At 37.8% G+C, this 24089-nt stretch overlaps 1 protein-coding gene across 4 annotated transcripts in view; it reads left to right on the top strand.

The window, feature by feature from the left end:
* Nucleotides 1-24089, top strand: part of EPHA6 (EPH receptor A6) — a 519909-nt gene that overhangs the window by 120206 nt on the left and 375614 nt on the right. For all 4 annotated transcript variants that reach the window (XM_082778844.1, XM_082778842.1, XM_082778843.1 and 1 more), the window contains exon 3: nt 10246-10909. In XM_082778844.1, the coding sequence (XP_082634970.1) occupies nt 10246-10909 (664 nt within the window). The remainder of the gene's footprint in view (nt 1-10245; nt 10910-24089) is intronic.

Here is a 24089-nt window from a genome sequence, read left to right as displayed (position 1 = left end):
GGTACAGTACAGACATGGCTGCACTAAGCTGGTTATAAATGGTGAAGATTAACAGGAAACTTCTGAATTTGTACAAGTCTCTGAACTAGAGACACCGTAAATGTAGAAATAATGTTTTTCTGTAAAGGTCTCTTCCACTCTGTTTTTTTTCTGTTCTTAGTTAATCCTGCAAGTCTAAGTCAGACACATGAGGATTGCCAGCTTCTTGTTCTCATTAGCCTGCCAGCATCAGCATTGTTCATCATTTTGTTTCAGCACAAGACCTGTTTTTCCTGGCAGCATCCTTGATAATTGTCTTATGATCAGTTGAATCCAGCTCTCTTCTAGTATCAGGTACCTGTAAACCATCATTACGTGTACATATTCTTAGCTTTCTGACCTCTGTTTTACAAAAGAAATGGCACAGGACCCAAAGATGGCACACAAGCAGATTTTGAAGGGCATACTGCTGGGCTGAGAGCTAAGATGCACAGTATCTGGAGAAGGAGCTGACTTTCTACTCTCACTTTCCATTCAATTCTGAATCAATTCTGAATACAGTGGGAGTGTTGCATTACATAACAGATGGAATAGCAGTGTTGCATTCCAGAGGCATAACGATGCCTCTGGAAAGGTGATCAGCAGCACTTTCACCACAGTATTGTGGCATCTCTTACCTCCTGCTGAGGCTTTACTACCATCTCTCATTTAAAAAGAAAATTACAGTCTGGCATGCTATCCTTGCATATCTTTGATGCAAGTCATTGAGTCTTTATAGTTCATAACATGTTTAGGAAAACAAAGGTATTGTTCCAGAGTACTGAGGAGAATGACATTTTATAAGCTAGTGTTCGGCTTCAATTATGCATTGGTTTGCTATGAACAGTCTCTGTGTATGTGTACCAACTTTTTTTCATTTTCCTATATCACCTTTTTCCAATACTGCTTTGCCTTCCTATGGTCTAAAATGGAAAAGAACGTGTATTATTACTTCAGACTTACGTTTAATGCTCTCTCTGTGGTATACAAACAGCAGAAACATTACTCCATGGCTATATTTTTCCTTGATGCATTATGACACTGCTTAGATGCTGGTCACATGGATTTACTGTCTCAGTAGTTTGAGCACCTATCCAATAAGGTACTTTCAAATGTAATTATGTTTCTTGGAGTTTGATCTTTTCTAGTATATGTGTAATGGATCACAATCAGGATGTGTGACTCCCTTTACCTTCTGAAAGGCTCACAATATTTTTTACAGAGCTCAACCAGCGCTGTCTTATTTTATCATCTTATCCCAATGTTCCTACATTGGCTAATCCACAAGTGGCAGACGATTGAATTTCTGTCTGAAGGTTGTCTCACTTGGATTCCAAGGCTCATCTACAAAATCTCACTGAATTTCAGTCTCATTTGCCTGAAGAAAACATTTATGTACACCATAGTAACTTCCAGAGTGGAGGAAGGCTGAATCATTTTGGAGAAGCTCATACTTGCACTTGTTCTAGTACTTAATGCTTCGTGTAAATAACAGGGAGGTGACTTGCTATTTGGGGTTTAACATTTTGAGTGCATTAACAGCTTTCTGCATTATCATGGCTACTTCAGCCATAGAACAAATGTTCTGCAGTCCAAGACCTATTAATGTTTGTATTTTGAGAACCAAAACAGGCTAAATAATCTGCCACTTTCCATCCTATATTCTTGTTTAACTTTTTTTTTTTTAATTCAGGTTTTGCTCTTCTCTTCCAATTACACTTAACTTCTACAGTTTTTGAGAGGTTTGCCACTGACTGTGATAGGTGTCTATATGCTGCTGCCCATGTAGAAAACTGTTGTCATCCTTTCCCCTAAACCTGTGTCACAGTTGTAGTTATGGCTCTACAGAGCTAACCTAACATGTCTGTGTGCATTCCTTAAGAGACTTTAAATTGGCATGGTTTAAATGTAAGACTTGGCTGAGGTGATCAGCTTTGGCAGACTGAAGGTGTTTCCTGTCCTGAGGCTGCCCCAGGGCACAGGGGTCGGTCCCATCATGTGGCGTAGGCTGCCATCACACGACAGTAGGCAGGGCCAGCAGTGGCATTTGCCCCAGCCACTGGAGTCACAGTGTGGCATCTGGCACAGAGGGTGGGCTGCAGGGAGGTGGGGTTCTGCTGGCTCTGCCAGGAAGCAGTGGTGTCACAGCCCACCCGGAGGACATGGCTTCTTTGAGATCTGCACCCAGCACAACTGAGGCAGCTCCCCAGACAGAGCCCAGGTAGGAAAGTGCTGCTACTCAGGTGTTGAGCTGTGGGGTGTGCCCTGCTTTTATGGTGGTACAGGAGCACCTGTGGGAGGTGTGCCTGTGTGGAGGAGCTCCTCCACCTAGTGACAGAGCTCCAGTAGCAGGTGAGGGAGGTGGAGTTATTAGCCTAGAGAAAAGGAGGCTCAGGGGAGACCTTATCACCCTCAACAACTACCTCAAAGGTAGCTGTGGCATGGGGTTTGGTCTATCATTCTGAGCAACAGCCGATAGAACAAGAGAAAATGGCCTCAAGTTGCACCAGGGCAGGTTCAGATTGGATATTGGGAAAAGTTCCTTCACTGAAATGGTTGTGAAGCATTGGAAACTGCCCAGAGAAGTGGTGGAGTCACCGTCCCTGGAGGTATTCAAAAGACACGTGGATATGGTGCTTAGGGATGTGGTTTAGTTAGTGATAGACTTGGCAGTGCTGGGTTAACGGTTGGACTTGATGGTCTTTTCCAACCTAAATGATTAAGTAGTTCAATTGCTCTTCTGTTTTGCTAGCTATACAAACTTGGGGGTAAATGCATGGATAACAGAGGCTGTCTGCTTTTTTTTTTCTCTACAGTAAACTTGTTGGTTTCCATAATGTTCTTTAAACTTGCTGTTTCCATTGTAATCTTTTAGCTGTGAACTGTACTCTAAAATGTTTATTTTCTAAACACATTAAGAGATTTTTTTCTGAAATTCTGTTATGTAGTATAGCTGTTTCTGCTTGAATGTCACTACAGCAGCTAGGAGTTTAAATCTGCGTTTGTAGATGGCAGTCAGCAACTTGGCATGCCAAGTGCAGGTCCTCTCTTTTGCTTTCTAGCTTAGACCTCTCTGAACCCATTTCTATGGAGATCATCTCACTGGAGACAGCGTAAGGGAATTCTAAAAACTTTTAAAACTCTCTTTATTTTCATGATTCGACTTGTTTCCATGGAAATAGGATCAAAAAGATTGTCAGCAACTAACAGTTGAAAGTGAGAATTCACTTGTAGATTTTTGCAGACTCTCAGACTGCAAATACCAATGCCCAGGACAAGTAATAAAATCTTCCATTAAATGACCATAATAGGAAAAATTAAAAAAAAAAAAAAGGGAAAAAATGCCATTTCCTTTTTCTTTTCCCCTTTGGATATAATAAGTGCTTACCGAAATGATTTTGGTTACAGAAGTTACCTGTACGTGTAACTTTCTTCAGACTGCTGCTATCTGAAGAAACAGTTTTATATAATGAATGTAGTCCATACTTATTAGGGATTTGACCTGTTCCAAATGGACATCTGTGTGGGATTTATGTCAGAAAGCCACATTATTTCTTTTCAGGTTTGCTGTGTCTTCAAATGCAAGCCTCCATTTTTGTGTAAGAAGTAACTGACAGTTACATTTCTGAATTACCTAGTTCTGATACCTTCAAGACCTCTTTAGCATGACCCTTATGTGTGTTGTTCCTTGATTTAGAAAGGAAAACTTTCTTCTGTTGCCAGATATGTAATACAATTTATGACCTTTGAGGACTTGCCTTTGTGTATGTATTCCTAGTCAATTGCAGGGTGGCTGAAATCAACAAGTTTTCTTCCTGAATCCATTACTGCGTGTTGTTTTCAGGCACTGCTTTTTCCTTCAGTTCTCCCCCGAATGCAAGGCTAAAATTTATCCATATGTATTTTGCTCAACATCAAAGGATTTGTATAAAATATTTTACCCAGAGGTCCTATTATGTACTTAAGTACATATATCTGAATATGCTGCATGCCACAACCTTCCTTGCTAGGGAATGAGCTAAGATACACTGGTTAGTCATTTGTAAGCAAAGAACACTTGTTTTTGAAAGAATTGTCCTTAGAGTAAAAAGGTTAATGAGAAAGGTGAGGGAACTTTCTAGCCTGGGAAGCAAAATGTGTGGAACTCCTAAGGTCAGATGGTCTCTTCCATTCCTTACCTTACTGAGTAAGGGCTTGGGCCTGAGTAACTGGTGTCCATGCATTTTTCTTTGAATACAGTAAAATGTGCTGTGCAGGATACTAAAACTGCCATCCTAGATTACATAGCTACTGCTGGGATCAGTGCCTGAATAACTCTTATCTGAGATTAAGAACTCACTATTAATTCATCAGTCTGTGACAGCTTGTGGGAGAAGTGTCTTCCAGTACATGTGAAGTTACCTAGATATCAGTCCATGTAAAATAGACGTCTTCATCTGCTTGATGCAACTATTCCTATTAATTGGAAAAGCTTCTTACTGTGGAGCTTGATATAAACAAATCTACTGCTTTGTATGGCTAGTACCGGGTAAATCATGCCAATGTTCAGTTGAATATGTCTTAAATAGCGCACTCTGTCTGTAATAATGCCTCGTTTAAAGAGGCCAACAGTGGTTTAAAGATAATAGTCAAGATTCAGACACAATTGAAATAACCCTCACGTCTTCAGGGAAGTTATGACTACTTCCATCACACTGAAACTAGTCTGCTATGTTTATTTTTTTTTGTACAATGCTATAATTAAAACACTTTCTTATGAAAAACTAATGCTTAAAACTGCATTTCACATATTGAATGTTAGTCTGTTTTTGGTAATGTTCATGGTTCTTACAGCCTTTAGTATAACCTACTAACTTCTAATAAACACCTCTTGCAGATTTCTAAATATAAGTGTAGTATTTGATTTTTTGCAAAGCTGTAGTATTTAGCTTAAGAAAAATAAATAAAGGGGGAACACTTTTGAAACCAAATGTCAGTATTATAGCTAGAACAAGACTGAAGTTATATCATTTGCTTTTTATGGTGTTCTCTGTACAGCTGTTGAATATTAGTGAAGTTCTAAAAGGAAACAGATTGTAAAGTAGTTCATAGAGATACGAAAACAGTTGAGATTTTCATCTAACTCAAGTCTTAGCGTGGTCTGTAGCCTTATCTCATACCTTGTACTTGAAAAAATGTAAGGATTACTTGTCATATTCTCTCCTGATCTTCAGATTCCATGTTCATCTGTTTCAGTGATGTTTACTCCTGCTTTATGCCACAAGTGAAAGTAAAATAGAATCTCCTATCAGTTTCACTGCTGGTTACAATGTTAAAATAGAATTTTGAAATCTTTTTTTTTTCCAAATTTTTTTTCTCCACTCCTTCATTGGAAGTCCTGGAACTTCACCAGTACAAACTAACTTTCTCCTGCTACTGTTTCCATCAGTAGTATCAGGTTTGTCTCATTTGAAAGATGAAAAATGCACTGAAAAATCTCACAAGTATGCAGTACACTGGGATGCCAAGAGACTCAATTTGAAGGCAGTCTCTGCTGTCATCTTGTCTAAATGCCGCAGCTTCTGCCACCTCTCATGCATGTCAAGTTAAGTGTTCTGGGAGGAGCTACAACATTATAGTGTTGACATTGCCAATAAGATAATTCTGTTTGTTTTTAAGGTTTAGGAGAAGAGTAATTTTACACAACTTAAAGCATAAAATGGTTTGGGTTGGAAGGGTCCCTTAAGGATCATCCAGTTCTAAACCCCCTGCCATGGGTAGGGACACTTCCCACTAGACCAGGTTGCTCAAAGTCCCATCCAGCCTGGCCTTGAACACCTCCAGTGATGGGGCATCCACAGCTTCTCTGGGCAACCTGTGCCAGTGAATAATTTCTTCCTAATATGTAAATCTGTCTTTTAGTTCCCCTTGTCCAAGACTACACTCCCTGGTAAAGAGTCTCTCTCTTATCTTTCCTGTAGGCCCACTATGTTTACACAAAACAATGCACCACCACAAAAGAGTGCATATTTGGTAAACTGTTCAGCATCTTTGTTGCACTGAATTTCATTTTTTTAATATTTCTTGGCTGTCGTGATGGGGGAGGAATACTCCTCTAAAAAATTAAAAGCGGATTGCATTTCACCAAAGGAAGAATGTGGCCTTGTCAGAGATTATCACAGATTGAGTTCTGTCTGACTTCTGATGTTGATGTTTTGGGGTGGTAGAACTTGCCTCATTTGCAGTTAATATCAGAATAGTAATTAAGATTATGCACCAACAAGCTCACAGTTGTATTTATAAGCATAATTTATGCAATACATTTCAGTACAGTGGTTAGGTAGAAACATTAGATGTTAAAATTTTTTGAAAATACATTTTTTGGATGATTATTGTTCAGTATTTTTGCAAATGCTTTTTAAATATTTTTCTTGCCTAATGCATCAATTCTCACAAATTGGAAATTGTCAGTAGCACAGCTCAGAGCACAGTGGAAAGGCACAGGCATGGAATGTGTAAAATCTGCTATGAATAAACTGAAGCACTGCCCATGTTTGAACCCCTCTTGTTTTAGTCTTTGATACCTGTTATTGAAATGCTGAACCTTTTGCTTTCTTACACAAGTAGTAGATTTATATTATTAACAATATGGCTAGCAGCAAACTTTGGGGCTTTAATTTTTAAGTTCAACTCAAAGTATTGATTCGAAGTGAATATATAAATTTCTGAAGGAAATATTTATTAGTATAGAAAAGATCAGAACACGTGTCTGAGAGCGTTGTTCACATATTTTATTAGTTCCTAGTTCCTAATTTCATATTAGGGGAGCATATTTTGTGATTTTCTTCTGTAATATTCTTAAGAGACAGTAGTATATTACGGCTTTTTTTGCTTTAATCTAGTTTATTCCAGTTCTGAGGACTGCTCTCAATTTTAAAAACTGTTGTCATCCTACCTATTATATTTTTATTCTGATTATTAATTTTGTTAGAGATCTCTCTGAAGCCTGTTACGCATTCTCCTTTTAATGTGGTTTGATATACGAATTCAGAAAACTTATTACACTTTTCAAAACATCTGCATTGTGGTTATATTTGTATACTGCTTAAACTTATAGGATGTGTTTTATCTATGGAGAAAAAGGTGCTATGCCCTTTTCTTATTTAACAGATATGGTGGCATGATAGGGATCGACAACTGAGACACCCTTCTATTTCTCTTTTAAAGAACCTCTACTGGCAAGATTTGAAGGCTTGGAGCTATGTATTTTAATTAAACACTTTTCTTTTCTAAATCCTCCATGGCTGTGGAATCTTGAATTAATTCAAGCTGTGTGTATTCGTGCTTGGCAAAAGGGAAGAGACCTGGCCCATCAGAGTGTGGAAGTCCCCTTTTCCTTTCTGAAAGCCAAGATCTACTTGAGATATTGTGTACTGCTTGCTGCAGGGTATATTTTAATCATATTTCAAAATCCCAAATTGGGAGCAGTGGTACACAGACAAGCAGTGTGATAACTAGTCCTCTATGACACAACTTTGACCAAATCTGATTTTTTTTCCTGATGTTGCCATAAATGATGAAGTAGTGGCTTTGTCCTTCCTGCATGTGTGCCAAACCCAGAGGTCAAAAACCTTTGGCAATGTAAAAATCCCATGAGAGGTAGCAGAACATTTGCCAACCATTGGCTATTGTCTGGTTATTGTATAAAAGTATGTGTTGTTTTTTTTTGTTTTTTTTTTTTTTTTTTAAGATAACCTAGTCTGAAGGTCCTATTACTCTTGCTGCAATTGGGAGATGTAATTCTAAAAGTGGTTGCCCATAAATAGTTTGACTTACCCTACCCTCTAGGCTGGATATCAGGAAAAGGTTTTTCACCAAGAGGGTGGTCAGGCACTGGGACAAGCTCTCCAGGGCAGTGGTCACAGCACCAAGCCTGCTGGAGTTCAAGTGTTTGAACAACACTCTCAGATGTGTGTTCTGATCTTTTCTTTTGGTTGGTCTTTTGAGAACCCAGGAGTTGGACTCAGTGATCCTTGTGGGTCCCTTCCAACTCAGATATTCTGTGACTCAATTTTTCTGGGTAGTTCCTAGATATATGCTCAAGTGATGAGGTATCCCACTCCTGATCACATCTGGCTCCACTTGGAATTCCTTTTTCCACTTCGAATTTCAGGCCAGTGGAGCTACAGGTTTGGGGATTTTTTTCTGCTACTTTTGCCACTATGGATCAGTTCACTCTTACAGGAAGTGTACTTCCCTGCCTCCTTTATTTTTTTTTCTGTTTACAGGAAGATTGTGTGAAAGGTCTTGGAGTTGGGCACAAGCTCCCCCACTTCTGTATAGAAACCTTACTTGTTTTTGGAACTTAGTTGGCCTCACATACTAGTTTTCTACATATTTATATGGGATTTTTCCTCTATTAATATTCATGCAGGCCTTGAATCATCTGATTGGGATTTTGCTGAAAATGAATACTTGACTCTGAATACCTTCCTCTTCCACAGAAAAAGATGAACAAATAATTGTTCTTTTCACCATGTTTCTAAATGGTACCTTTTTGTTCCTTTATTTTTATTGTTATTTATTACTTTGCTCTAAAAATTTTAAACTGAACTTATACTTCCCGTATTTTCTCAATCTAGTAGACCAAAGGCCAACCATTACCTTCTTTGTAATGTTGAACTGGGTAGACACTGAAAGTTCTACTGCTTAAGTAGTTGAAATGCATCTTCAGAAATCTAGCTTTAAAGAAAAATTATGTATTGATACTGTGCATATTACAAGAAAAGAATTTGTAGGGTGGAGTTATTACTGCGCTATAGTATTTGAATTCATGTTTGAATGATGATGTGTAAGGTCCTTATCTTGCTATTGTACTCACAATTGCATGTTACGGGTAATTTGAACATGTGCTTTAATATGTTTTGTATGTATACCTCTATATACCTAATATAAAATTTTAAAATACCATACTGTGATTTAACCAAAATAACTGTAAAGATGAGAAAGTTTGGTCAGGTTTTCAATTCCTGTTTTCTCAATTTTAACCTCATGTTTCTTTTTAGTAGGCAAGTAATCTTAAATGTCTATTCATAACTGATGCATTCCAAGTATGCTAAATCATGAACATGCATAGTGTGTATTTTGATGTTTTATAGTATTACATTATCATAGTCTGGCGTTTTAAGTGATTTTCATCAATAAGACAAAACCCCATTCATTATATTGGTTTACATCTAGAATGCCATAAGAGAACAGTATGTCCAAAAGGCCACACCAAAACTTCTGGTGGGACAATATTTCTGGACACAGAACTATGACTTTTGCTGTCTTTCCATAAGAAGACACTCATGTTTTATGGTATATTGTTGGTGTGGAAAGTTGACTCAATTTTGTTGAAAGTATTTTGGGGTTGTTGGTAATCCTTTATGGTAGCATATTATGTATTGAATTAGGCATTCAATAATCCTTTCATGTGTAGCACATGAATAGCTTTTCATAGATGTGTTTTTGATTTCTGAGTTCTTTAATCTACATTGATGTAACTTAAAAATTAAAAATAAATAAATAAATAAATTTCCTACTCTAGCTCCTAATTGTAAGGAAGAGAATTTGTAAGGGTAAAGAGATGTGATACCTGTAGCAGATTTATTTTCTTATAAAAAGAAATGAGCATAATACAGAGCCTATGGGCCAGAAAAGTAACATGTGTCTGTACAATTTGCTGCATCTACAGAGTGTAAGCAGGACATGTGCCTCAGACCCATCAAATTGGAATGGCTGCATTCCAGCTGCTGACCGCTGCAGGCACTTGGCCTGTGAAGTGCCCCTGAGCAATGGAAATTGCTTGGAGGACCGCTGGAGAGCCAGTCTGTGAGCTCGCCAAATGGGACCGTTCTGGCAATTTTTTCAGCATAGGGGATTGAATCAGATGCCCGGGAATATTTTCAGGTGTATTGAATTTACCAGTGGAACCATGGCCAGTGTCTTCTATTGAAGCCATGTTGATTAGAGACTTTCTACAGTAATAAGCTTCTAATAATTAATAGCTTCTGAAAACTGACATACTCTTTCGTGGTTGGTATCTGCTTCTAAACTACTGTTTTTCCTCTAGTCTTTAGGTAAATTAGTCTTTAAGTAAATAATTATTTTTAACTATGCCATAAATGCATGCACATCTGTGTGTATAGATTCTCTGTATATGCATAATTTTTATCTTGGTTTTCTCACAATCTGATTTCTTTTCAGTGGGATGCCATAACTGAAATGGATGAACACAATCGTCCCATTCATACATACCAAGTATGTAATGTGATGGAACCAAACCAAAACAACTGGCTGCGAACAAACTGGATCTCCCGTGATGCTGCACAAAAAATTTATGTGGAAATGAAGTTTACCCTGAGGGACTGCAACAGTATTCCGTGGGTACTGGGAACCTGCAAGGAAACTTTTAATCTCTACTACATGGAATCAGATGAATCTCATGGATTAAAATTCAAGCCAAACCAGTACACTAAAATTGATACTATTGCAGCTGATGAGAGCTTTACCCAAATGGACTTGGGTGACCGCATTCTTAAACTCAACACAGAAGTTCGTGAGGTTGGGCCAATAAACAAGAAAGGATTTTATCTTGCTTTTCAAGACATTGGGGCGTGCATTGCTTTGGTCTCAGTCCGTGTTTATTACAAAAAGTGCCCTTTCACAGTCCGTAACTTGGCCATGTTCCCTGATACTATTCCAAGGGTTGATTCTTCCTCTTTGGTGGAAGTGCGGGGCTCCTGTGTGAAGAGCGCTGAGGAACGTGATACTCCAAAATTGTATTGTGGAGCAGACGGGGATTGGCTTGTGCCTCTTGGACGGTGTATCTGCAGTGTAGGATATGAAGAACTCGATGGTTCCTGCCATGGTAAGAAAACAATGCTTGATTAAACATAGTCTTAAGATATTATATGAACAGTAAATAGCCCGTTGTGTCTGGGAAATACTGCATCACATTTTCAAGGAATGCCTCTTATGCAGAAATAAGCAATGTCGTTTAAAATCATTATACTATGGTTTCAAAGAAAATGTTTAGTTACTAAAGGTGATTTTCATTTTGTTGAAGATTGGTTTTTGTTGAATTGTGTAGATTCCTACAGAGTAAATGTTTATAGGCCTGTTGGTCACCTTGACTTCTTTTATAATTAGTGAACATTCTTCTAATCTATTTTAGATGTGTATTTCAGGATGAGATAAGCAGTGGTGGAAGTGTTTCCTCTTTGTTCTTAGAAAAGGAAACTTAGTCACCTAATTCAGACTTGGGTCTTTGCTGTAGGTGCATGAAGATGAAGTATTCACCTGAAGAGATGATGCTGTCATCCATGCTTTGGTGGGTTTTAATGCTTCCATGCGTAATGTGTTCTAGAAAATCTGTAACTGAGTTCAGTTGGAGAAGTTTGAGTCCCTATTCAGAATTAAAGCAAAAAAAGTTCAAATTGTGTTATCACCTTATGTCATGCTATGTGTCTAATACTGGTGTTTCCCAAAAACTAAGGTAAGAATACAGTAAGCAAAACTGCTGATGAAGTGTCAATACATCGGAGTGAGTTGCTGAATGCTGTTTTGCCTCCTTCTTGTATCTTAAGAGCTCCGTCTTAAAATAACTGTACTTGATCTCCCTTTGAAACTTTCACAGAGACCTCTGTGTGTGCTGGTGTGTGTAGAACAACATAGCACTGCACCTTGTTGTATGACAGAGCTAAGGATGTTTCAAATCAAGGCAGCTAACTGAAAATGGCTACAAGGGGGAATGTATCTTTCCTTATCAGCCTCTTCCATATGTAGGTAGGACAGAGGACACATGCAGGACAAAAAAGTATGTCTTTTGCAGAATCCAGGTGCTGTTATGCTTCATTAAGCCCCTTCTCTGCCCCTCTTGAAAGACTGGTTATGTTTGTCAGACTTTGATAATTGGGCTTCATGCGCAAATGGGAAAATTCAGATTACTTCTGTTTATAACGTGAATTTCTAAAACTTTGAGTCTAGTACTGTGCTTGAATATACCCCAAGCCTGTGACCTTGCATGGATTCAATTTGAGACTGACATCTATGGAGAATGTGTGTTGAGACTTACTTTCCACCTGCCATGCCTTCAGAATAGGTGATACTTAGTGCTTGGGTAATACTTAATCATAAAAGGCATGCATTTTTTTCATACAATGGAGTTTTGTGGTAGTTGGTTGTTTTGTCAGCTTCAGAAACAGTGTACTAAAGAACACATGTACTTTTCATCATTTTTCTACCTTTCATGAGTTTCACATAGACTTTTTTAAAAAGATACTCTTACTCTTCACTGTTGCAATGAATTGTAGAGAGCCGTAATAGCCATTGAGATATTAATCTGCTTTGGTTTAATTTTGTGTTGTAGCAAAAAGGGGAAAAAAAAAAGAGGTCTGTGTCTATAAATTATGCAAGTGAGATTTCTGTTGCCTAAATATTCTGCTCAAGAGCTACTCAGATTTAAGTAAGCTGTGCAGTGACCTTGAGATATATATGTAGAATATTAAAAGCATGCTATACAATGCAATCAGAGAATGAAATCTGCTTACTGTTTGTTGTCTAATTCTGCTGCTGTTAATTATCAAAATATACTCATCGCAAAGTTTTGACAGTGCCATTACCGGAAAGAAATATAATTTTCTACAAAAGGTCAAAAGGTCCCTCTCTTAATGGGATAAGGATTTTCTTCGAGACATTAATACTTGATGAATTTCTGTCCATTATGCGAGTCATACTCTAGAACTGTACAGGAGCAATAAAACCAGCAACCAAAGCCCACATAAAATGTCAGGAAACCATTCTGCTGTGCATGGACTCCACTTATTTAGTCAGTTGACCGTACAATCTGCTACTGAACAGGTACCTATTAAATTAAATGGAACATTTAGATGAGTATTCACATATTCTTACCTTCTTGCCCCAAGAGCAACATCTAACTATTTTAGATGATCATAATCTATTAGAGCTTCTGTATACATTTTGAAATCATTTCCATAGGTGTCTAAGATTTTCCTTTCAGTTATATTCAATGTATATTAATATTAGTGCTACTTTTTCTGACAGTTTCTCAACATTTGTTTGTTTTATTTCTTGGTGAATTTAACTTCACTAATGCCCACTCTCTAGGGTTTTGCTTAAGCAGTGACTTAGAGTTTCTGTCAAGATGGCTGTGTTTCCCTTTGTGCCAAAGCTTGTAGCAGAGATGTGTGCTTGGGTGGCTGCGGATGCATTTTTGTGAGTTTTTGAGTACTGTGAACTAAGATCACCAGCTAAGCTGACAGCAGGCTTCCAGACAGCCTTAGCAATTTTGAGAGCCTTGCTTCTAGGCTGAGGCAAGGATCGGAAGTTTGGAGCTAAAAAGATTTGTCACCAATCAATAAATCCTGAACCAACTTGTTCTTAATCATTACATCTTAAAGCACTTAAATGATGCTACCTTTCTGTGGAAAGATTGTGAAACATACACTTGCCTTGTTTTCATAGAAACATAAAGGTAAAAAAAACACCTATGCATCTATTTATTGATACAATGTATTTTATACAATCATGTATTTTTGGTTCCCTTTCCACCCTACATGCCCTCCAAATCCAAACCTGAACCCTCTTATCCCTTCCATTCCACCATTACAAGTCTGAACATGGGAAGGGAAGCACTGGATGCTGTTCTCTGTGTATCTCAATAGGCATCCCAATACCGGATGTATTGGAAATAGAGGAGAAAGTTACTAGAGTAGAACTAATCTAAACTGATTGCCATTGTTTTTCTCCTGTGTGACAGTAACTTTAAAGATAATGTTATATTATTTTGGAATGTCTTCTGGCAAGTAGTTGGGTGGTGGGCAGCATGCAGGCTAATACCTGAATATTTTTCCTACCTCCAAATGGAGTCAAACTTTCAGTTACACACTAGTGCACGGTTCAGTGAGGAATAGTAAGTTTTTGATTATGAGTATGGCTTATCTATCACAAATCTTAAAAAGTACATCTCTATATTCAGGAATTACTATATCGCATTACTACTACAGTTATAAATGAGTTGGTTTTATATGCATCTCTCTTTGTCTGTGAAACTATCAGTATTGCTGATCCATTGTTTGCTTTAGAAGTGTAGTTTCAGAGTGACGGTGTCTGGAAAAGAACTGACAACTGGATTAAAATATCTGTTTTTATTAAATGTCTACTTGAATGCATCTAGAACAGTTCAGAGGGATGTTGATAGTGCCCAAATCAATAAAAAAATCTCTATCTTGTTTTAGTGAAGTCAATGGAAAAAGTCTTATTGACTGCAAGATGCTCATGGTTATTCATGTATCGTGCATGTTTCTTAATGGCGTAGCCTGGAGGGGAAAAAAGCCATCTTCTCTGAACTGGTTCTTGATTCATTACATGTTAATAAAGGTGTAGGAACCAATAATTTGGCATTGCTAATCACAAACATCTTGAGTATGAAACATTTGCTTTGCTAGATCATTGGTACCAGCCCCAGTAACAAGTGAGTTAGTCATAGCATAAAAGGAAGAGATGCTGCATAGGAGATTAGATGCATGAGATGCTAAACATCAGTTAAAAGTAGCCAGTTCAATGCAGTACCTTTTCTGAATTTCAGTTTAAGACAGAGGTCATCTTGGACTTAACAAATGCATAATATATGCAGGCCGTATGTTCATGAAAATTGTAGAATGGTTTGGGTTGGAAAGGACTGTTAGAGATCATCTGTTTCCAAACCCCTGCCATGGGCAGGGATGCCACCTGCTTTTTGCATTTAAAAAGAAAAGCAGTGAGGAACAAAGGGTTACTTTTATTATTGTGAGCTAAGGAAAAAGAAAATCAGTGTCGTCTTCATAAAGTAGTGAGAGTGGATTTGACAGGTATCTGCAATGTAAAAAGGATAACTGGATGTTTTAAACAGTACAAACATGTGGCTCTTACACTTAAGATAGTTTTAATGAAATAGGTTTTGTGACACTTCTTAAAACCTAAGTGAGTCTCTGCAAAGTTAGTTCTGTTATGCCTATTTGAGTTCTGGTTATATTAGTTGTCATATAAACTTGACAGTTTAGAGAACTGAACTCTTCTCTTAAGTATGATGTACTAATAATTGGCTGATTGCTAATTGAAGCTTGATTTTATTTTTTTAATGATTGACTAAAAAGTATCTGAATTAATCAAGGTTAGCAATTAATTCAACTACACACAGCAAATACTAACTATTATACAGCCTTAACATTTATTTTAGACCAACCAAATGCAATACAGAAGTGTGTTTTAACTTAAAGTAGACTTTTCTTGAGGAGTATTCTCAGGAGCTGTTGTCCCTTAACACCTCCCCTTCCCCCCCCAGTAACGTAGCATTGTTGAGGCAACTTTTAAAATGTGTTGTAACAGGCATTGACAGACTAAATTAAATTAAAACAAATAAAAAGAGAAACAGAAACATGATTGAGTTATTTGAACTTTAGTTGCCCGAACAACACTTCCTAGGGATACTAATGCATGAAAATATTTAGAGTTCGATTAAATGAACAAACACTTCTGTTATTCATTACTCAAAATTGTGGTAGTGTTTCTGTGTTAGGGTTTGTCTTGGCAGCCTGTCTTCAGTCTTTTTGTCTGATTCAATTAGAAAGTATTTTCACTTTGTAAATACAAACTTACCCTTCTCATCATTTGAGAGCTGATAGTGTGACTCCCTGGTTAGTACAATACTTGCCAGTAATAAAGATACTTTACAAACCCTAGTGAGCTATGGTATGGAAACGTGGCAACTGCTTTGTGACAGTTCATTAAAACCACACAAGCTCATGATGTGGTTGTGCTTTAGTTAGCTATCTGCTGGCATAAAAAAGCAAAATGCACCTGCAGTGGAATGGCAAACTTCCTGATAGTTGCAGAGATATGATATTGAATTGGGTTCTTTTTTTGTTTGCTTTTTTCCTCTGGAGTATTTATTTACTTTTGTGATCCATTTTTCTTTGCCAGCCCTTAGGCACTGAAGAAAAGTGTGTAAAGGAAAACCACAGAAAATCTTGGATTACAAAAAAAGTGGCTAAATTAAATCTAAATTTTTTTTTAAGAGAGAACCCTTTCATAGCAGTAGTCAGAGTCCCTCCTGCAGCAGAAGTGGGACACTGTCCACTCCAGCGCAATAGAACATTGCACAATAAAGGGTGCAGTTAGCTGCAGGCTGTTCTGGATAGCCAAAGGTGAGCATTTGTGATGATCTACTGACTATTCTTTGTTGTCACTGCAGAAGGTCCTGGGACTACTTACAGCTAGGTGGTTGCATTAGCTGATACTGCATGTCTGCTAGACTGCCACAGGTGATTCTCCTGCAGATGTAACTTGCTTCAAGTCTTGAGTACCCTTACCTTTTAAAATACAAGGGGGACAAATAGGGATGTTGATAATGCAAGCCTATGAGTTCAACAACAACAACAAAAAAAACTAACTGAAACCTAATTTCCTTCTGAAAATGAAGCCTTGCAAGTGAAACCTCAAAGTGAGCCCACACCCAAGGTAAAAGATGACCATCGCTGCAGTCTGTAGGTACTGCAGCAGGGTGCAGAAAGCCAGTGGCAATTTGTGAAGGACCAAGAGGAGAGGTGGGTGGGAGCATGGATGGCACTGGTGATGTGAAGAAGGTCAGAATGAGTGATCAGGCATAGTGATGTGTGCAACAGCATTGACTCCATGGTTATTCTTCAGTATCCTTTTGTTTCTGAAGCACCAAGACATAATGTGTTCTGCGTAGCAGATGTCCCCAGTGACATCACAAAGTAGGGGGGGATGAGGAGGTTGCCACATTCACCACATTCTCCCCCATTCTAGAGTGACTTATTGCAGTATTTTACATTAATTCTCCAGAAGATACCAATGCAGAACTTTTTGTTTTTTAATAGTCTCTGTGATTTACTGTGCAATTCCAAAACTAAGTAGTTGCATTATTTTTTTAAAGCGAACAGCCATATCATTTATTGGAATTTATAGCAAATTCCTGAATATGCAAGTGCTCTGGAAGAGGTTCACATATTTTTTTTCTACACTTAGAAATGGTGGGTTACTTTACGTAATTCATGTGAGTCTGAAAAACTGTAGACTTCACTGTTTTCAATGAAAGTGCTTTAGACCTTTGATTATTAGCGCAGAGGTTGGGGGGGAACACGCTGTCTTGCCTATATTAGGCTACACAGTATATGGGAATGCTCATTACATACTTTAACTTGAATTCTAAATGTGAATAAAATGTCATTGCCGATGGAAATTTTAAAGTACAGTTTTTAGGTTGAATTACTAAAGGATTTTTTTAGTATAAATCCTATAACATTTATGAAAAAAATCAGGAATTGTGGATAATAGCAACTCTATAGGTAAGGGTACAGAAAAGCAGCAATGACTTGTTCAAAGCTTCTGAATATGCTTAACCACAAATAACTGCTAATGTACTGCCAAAGATCAGACCTGATCTGAACTTGAGAACTACATACATTAGAAAAATGGCAATATAAAGGTAGGTCAAGCACAAAATGGTAGTTTAGTTAGATGATTATTTGGGGGAGGAAGGGCAGAGTACTGGTAGCACCTCTATGTTCATTGCATACCCCTTTAATTTTTTTTTACTGTGTTTTTATTTTAACTTTTTTGTGTGATAAGCTGTTTCATGCTGTATCTTTGTGTCCTGTGTAACAGGATAGTTCATGCAAAGCATTTGAACATATGCATGTTTATTTAAATTTATTTTAAATTTCTAGTGTTATATATTTTTCACTGTCTTAAAACTAAGGATATGTCTTAAGTTTGTTACTAAAATGATTTTATTTATTTTATTCTTACGCCAGCAAAATTCTGGGAATTTAGTACCTAAGGGCAATTGTTTCCCATGACTGCGTGGGTTAGCAGCCAGAAAAATCTCAATGACACACACATTTAATGTTGTAGCTCAGACCCAACCATTTTTATGTAATCTGTGGCTGTCTGTAGGTTTTTTTTTTTTTTTCCAGTCAGCAAATTGTAAGAGAACAAATCTGATAAGCAGCACCCCTTTTCAATTGTTTTTAAGAAGTAAGGATTTAAATATATATATATTTAATTTTATCAATGGAACTAAGCTGATGCAAATTATATGTTCATTTATTGCATTCTTTTATCATAGTGACTTACCTTGCATTAATTCAAGCAAATAAGGAAACTTAAAATAGCCACCACAACCTCGTTTCCAGTATATTTCATTGTAAAATACAAATTAAAGCCTGCATCTGAACAGTGTGCATGATTCAGTTTGCAAATAAGTTTATCATATAATCTTAAGAAATTACTATTTTTCACTTTAATTCAGAAATGTGTGTTAAAATACTGTTACGTATGAAATGTGCTTTGATAATAGAAACATGAAGTCAACTTAAGTAAAAGAACAAGTTTCAAACAAAGTGTCACTGATCTACATCTGTGCATATAGACGTGAGGTTTTAGGAGCAAAACCATGCTGATTACTGTCTTGCCTCTGATTTTCAGTAGTATATGTTTTGCTGGGCGTTGATCATCCCAGCTATCCTCAAAATATACTAGGCAAAAATTTTGAGTAGTGCAGTGATTACATTGTCATTGTTTATGACTCAGTAATATAGCTGCATGATTCAGTGTTAGCAGCAGCCCATAATATATTGCAATTATTTGTTCTGGCTGTGCTGAAAGTAGTAGTGTACAGTGACGGTTGCATGCAAAACTTAATGCTACAGGAAACAATTTTTTCCTTGAGTTTTGTAAAATATGTATATAACACAAACAAATGTTCATATATTTATCCAGCTGTGTATAGAATGAGCACATTTAAAAGTTGTTGTCTGACTTGCTGTTTTTTAAACTTGCTGTGCATATTTCTCAGCACTTTGCAGTGTTTTTTCCCTGTTTCTTAGGCTTGCCTGGGGCAGGTCTCCTCACTGCAGTGTAGGAGTGTGGGGCTGTGTCCTGGGGTGGTGACACATGATGATGCTGGTTTAGGTCTCCAGGCTTTCCCTCTGTAAGTGCAAATCAGCTCTCATGATGGGCAGAGCGAACAGTTGGAGTACCAGGGCAGGGGCTGTGAGTCTACTTCATGAATCTTTTGTAAACCTGTGTGCAGATGGATTTCCCTACATGAGACTCAGTCTTCCAGTGGTTACAGTCCAGTCATAACTGAGTTTTCAGTAAAGCTTTTATTTTGCTTGCTTGTGCCAGAATAGCCATTTAATGAACTCCTGTGTTGTTAAATTCCCAAAGGTTTATTTGTCAGAAATAAGCAGATGCATGCTAATATGCAAGTTATTTGCGTATTGGTAAAATGGGGATAACAGGAAGACAGACAGGCTGGGTACTGTGGTGTGGGCACAGGCAAAGAAGGCAGTCACTAACCTTCAATTCCTGCCTGATTTTCCTTACTGTGATGGGATTTGCCCTTAAAATGTATGTTGTATACTAAAAACACTGAGAGAAGCAGTACCTGTCAGTCAGTCCTGGGGTAATACAGCTTTTTCTTGTTTGCCACAAACTTTTCTTCTTTTGGGAGTCACTAGCTAAAGCTTGAGTTCAAACATTTGAGATTAATTTGACTTGGAAATTGATCATGTGTGAAGTGCAATGAACAATCTCAACTGTTTCAATGGTCATGTATTGGCTGTGGGCAGGTTTTCCTTGAGAGAAAGCCATGGCCTGCTGCATGCAATGGCTATAGATGTTGAATGTTGGTTGCAGCTGTGATGTCAGAGCTATAGGAAGCTTTCCTCCAGCTGGAGAAGCATAATGTGGTTGTTTTATGGCTGAGCATACTTTCTCATTGAGGTTTCCTCAACAGCAGTGCTAAAAACATACATCTGGAAAAGCTCTGAAGAGGTCTTCTGTGACGAGCATGTGGAAGAAAGAAAGATCATAATTACTCCCTTATAAACACACAATAAAACATATTTAATACAGAATGGTTTACATTGCCTTGTGTTAGGCATTCAATTTGGGCATCCGCAATGAAAACTGAATAGAAAATAGAAATACTTCTCGAGGAAGCTGTGATTTACAGCCTTGGTCGCTAATTAGGCAAATGACCACTTTGTGTGCTGCATCGTTGCATAAATAGTGTTCAGGACATACAAAGAAATATGTTGCAATAAAATAACAGTTCTGACTCAATAAGGGTTTGTTATATTTGTCAAATCTGTCTGGTACATTTGTCTTTGGATTATTTGGAAATACAGTTCCTAGAATGTTTATTCACTGTTGACTTACAGTGGAGCCCTGAGTAGGAAAAAATAACGATAAACTGAGGAAAAAATTGGAGACTGAGTGCTCAGTGAAAGGTTCCAAGCTTTTACACTACATAAGGCTATGGATTTTTTTTTTACTAAATGATTTAGAAATTTTACTTAAATCTTAAGTTTATGTAGATTTCTATGTGCAGATACAATTCTGCCTCAGATTCTCATATACTGGAAATTAGGTTCTTTTTTAGGTAAGACACACCTCATGTTGTTGCTGAACAGAAGTACTTAAATTTATAATTTGAGGAAAAATCAAAGCATTTCAGAATATGATTGGTGTAGGTGATGTTCTGTGAGAAGTCATGGAGTTGAGCTGGGAAATCTGAAAATAATCACCTGTATTTCCTCTGAAGAAGGTTATTAACGAGCAGCATATTTAGAAATAAACCAAAAACACATTCTGTAATGGAATTGTTCCCTTAGAGATTGCCCATCATTTTATTCAGTCAATTATTAAAGCATTTATACTGAGAAATGTAATTTCAAAAGCAATCAATAAAGGCTTTCCTCATGTGTGATTTAGCCTGGGAATTGCAAACAGGAGTAAAGTAACTGCACAAAGAAATTTCTGATGGAGAGTTTTTTTTTTTTATTATTATTCAAGACAAAAGTATGAATGTAAAAACTTGAACTGTATCACTGTAGTTGCTTTTTGTATCTCAGGAAGATCTTCAAGTAAGAGGAGATTTGCTTTATCTGACTAAGTTATCCTTTTCCTAAAGCTTAATATTGAAAATAATATCAAACAGTAGTTTCATAGAGCAAGGCTGATGTAGAATGTAAAGTCATTCTGTGTCATGGACTAATTTAGGTTTCAAAGGTATTTAGTATTTAGAAGACTCTTTGAAATTACTGCTCCCCAAAATCTGTCATAAAATCTGTCATGCTAGAGGCATCATTTGAGCCAAAGCAGTGAGGAAGCTACCCATGAGCTTAAGCTTTTGCCAGATCGGGGGGAAAAAAAAAAAATTATTTTCCTGCTTTATTGCTTCTTTATTCATGATCTACTTTGTAGGATATTCTGCTTGTTAGGTGTATCACATCTGATATCTGCATACTCTGAACAAGCATGGTCATGCTTCTAACAGTACTTGTGATGTGCTCCACTGGTCTTACTGCAGACTAGTGTACTGGGTCTGGCTGGAATGTTAACTTTCCTGGTAGCAGCCCACACAGTGCACTCAGTACTTGTAGCTGAACAGCAGTGTTAACACACCAGTGTTGTGTCTACTGCTGAGCAGCAGTGGCACAGCATCAGGCCTTTCTCTAACCCTCCTAGGGGGTGGGCAAAAAGTGAAGAGAGAAACATCACTAGGGCAGCTGACCTAAACCAATCAAAGGGATATTCCATACCATGTGATGTCACACTCAGCAAGAAAAGGTGGAAACAGGAAGAAGAGGGGAGGGGTGGGCTCTCATTGGGAAAATGCTGGTCCTCCTCTCGAACACCGGCTACGTGCGTTGAGGCCCTGCTTCAAGGACGTGGTCAATCATTGCTCATTTGTGGGAAGTAGAGAGTAATTTCTTTCCTCTGCACTTCCAACTTCCATATAGCCTTCATTTATTTTAGTTGTTTGTTTTCCTCCCTTTTTATTTTTCCCTTTCCCCCCTCCCTTTTCCCCTTTCCCTTTTTATTTCCCTTTAGTTAAATTGTTTAGTTCATAATAATCTTTATTTAATTATTATTATTATTTCCTTTAAATTATCCTTATCTCAACCCCTGAGTTGTTCTTTGCTTTACTTCTCCCCCTCCTCACCTAAAAGAGGGGGAGTGAGAGAGCGGTTGTGGGGTTTAGCTGCCCAGCACGGTAAAACCACCACAACTAGTGTGAATCTTTCTGGTATTTATCTAAATATATTTAAGCTTATGTATCTCTAAAATCCTCGTGTCTGTTGCAGCTGTCATCTCACATCATTTAGACATATTGACATATTCAAATCTCATTTATATAGTCAAAACATGCACAAAGCATTTTGTATAGTTCTGTACAATGTCACTTAAAGATGAGGGGAGGGAAGGACGTAGACCTGAAGACAGAAAAATCCTGTCGGCAGTTTTATTTCCTAGCACATCAGCTTATGTATCATTCACTTTCTCTGTATGATAATGTTTAGAAGATCCCTGTTTTGTTTGTATATTGTACACATCAGCCTTTCATTGTCCTTTTGGGCAAGTCGCTGGCAGAAAGTTTTTAGATTTTCAGGAAGTATTTCTTTGGAAGAAATGCTTCAGAAGATAAATGGAGCAAAATAAACAGTCTGCGCTGTCTAAGGCGCTCTCAGGCAAAAAGATTGCATCTGAGTGCATTTCTTCCTTTCCCCTTTTTATGTGTTTTCTTCTTTCTGTGATAATTACTTTTTCTCCTACTTGTGCCGTACTTTCCATTTGCTTTTATGAAACAACTTTAAATTGTTTTTAACATGTTACACTATTAATAGTGTGCCGAGAACTTTAATTTGTGAATGGGAAATACTTCATTATCTGTTGCCTGAGGAGCATGTGTATTACTGTATCCTCTCTCTCTCTCTCTCTCTCTCTCTATATATATATATATATATTTTTTTTTTTTTTTGGAGACTAAAATGTTTTCTAAATTGCTTCACTTCTCAGAATGAGAAGACTGGTCTGTGGCTACTTTTTTTTAATGTTTTATTATGGTGTGTTAAACTATTAATCCACAAGTTCTTGTGTTTTGACATCCATATGGTATGCTCAATGTGAATTTCAGTTGTGAAGGTAGATCTGAGGAGTTGTAGGGGAGCTTAGGTGTGTGTTGTGAAAAGAAAACATAGTCTACAGAAACTAATGTTAATTCTTACTGGTTACCCAGTGTTAGCTCTTTCCTACAGGTTTATGCATGTGGTGTTAATGGGTTGTAATCAGTGCTGTTACAGCTGGTGGTTCGTGTCAGGTGCTTAACTACAACTTGAGTTAGTGTCCCCTGACGCCATTTTGGTGACAGTGACATGCGGCAGCCATCTTGTGCTCTGAGCGCCCTACAGAGCCAGCCCTGACTACAGCCACCACTGCTGTTGATGGCCCCCAGGTCTCCTCTCTCAGGTCTGCTTTTCTTCTCTCAGGCCCCAGCTGCTGGTCACTGCTCCCTGGGTTTCCTCTCCAGCAGCTCCTGGAGAGTTAACCCTAGATGTGGCCTGGTCTCTGGGTTATCAGTTGTCCAAACCTCACCCAACACACATCTGGTGTGCATCCACTTCTCATAATCTAAGTGGCAATACGTAGGCTTTGGTGGTTGAAGGAGATCTAAAGGTTTAAATAAATAAAGGCCTACTGTCTGACACACCTCAAAAGAATGAGCTCTCTAACACGGTCTGGTAGTGTTTTACTTCATGTGCTGGAAATCCTTTTCTTGAGGGTGTATTTTTCCTTGATTTTATTTTTGGCAGTCCTACCAAGTCACAGGAGATTAAATCTTGCATAGGCAAGAGGTGGCTGACCTGGTGATGGTGGTCTTTTAAACAGTAATGCCTATAAATAATCTCTGTAGCCCAATAAATAAATATTTCAGCAAAGGAAGGTGATCCTGGGGAGCCAGCTTACTGCAGTAAGCTTATGTTCTTCTAGGGCTATGTGTGCTAAAGGTAGAATAAATTATGTAAAATAGGTCTCATACCTACCAGTGAAACATCTAACAGAGTCAAGGACTGCACTTGAAATGTCTCTCTTTAAAGAAGCATTGCTTCAAAGGGATAATGATCAAAGCATGTCCCAAAGGACATGGAACTGTATGCATAGAGAGATTATACTCC

The sequence above is a fragment of the Aythya marila genome (assembly GCF_965140915.1).
Source record: "Aythya marila genome assembly, chromosome: 1".
Classification (NCBI taxonomy): Eukaryota; Metazoa; Chordata; class Aves; order Anseriformes; family Anatidae; genus Aythya; species Aythya marila.
This window is presented reverse-complemented; position numbering and strand designations above follow the sequence as displayed.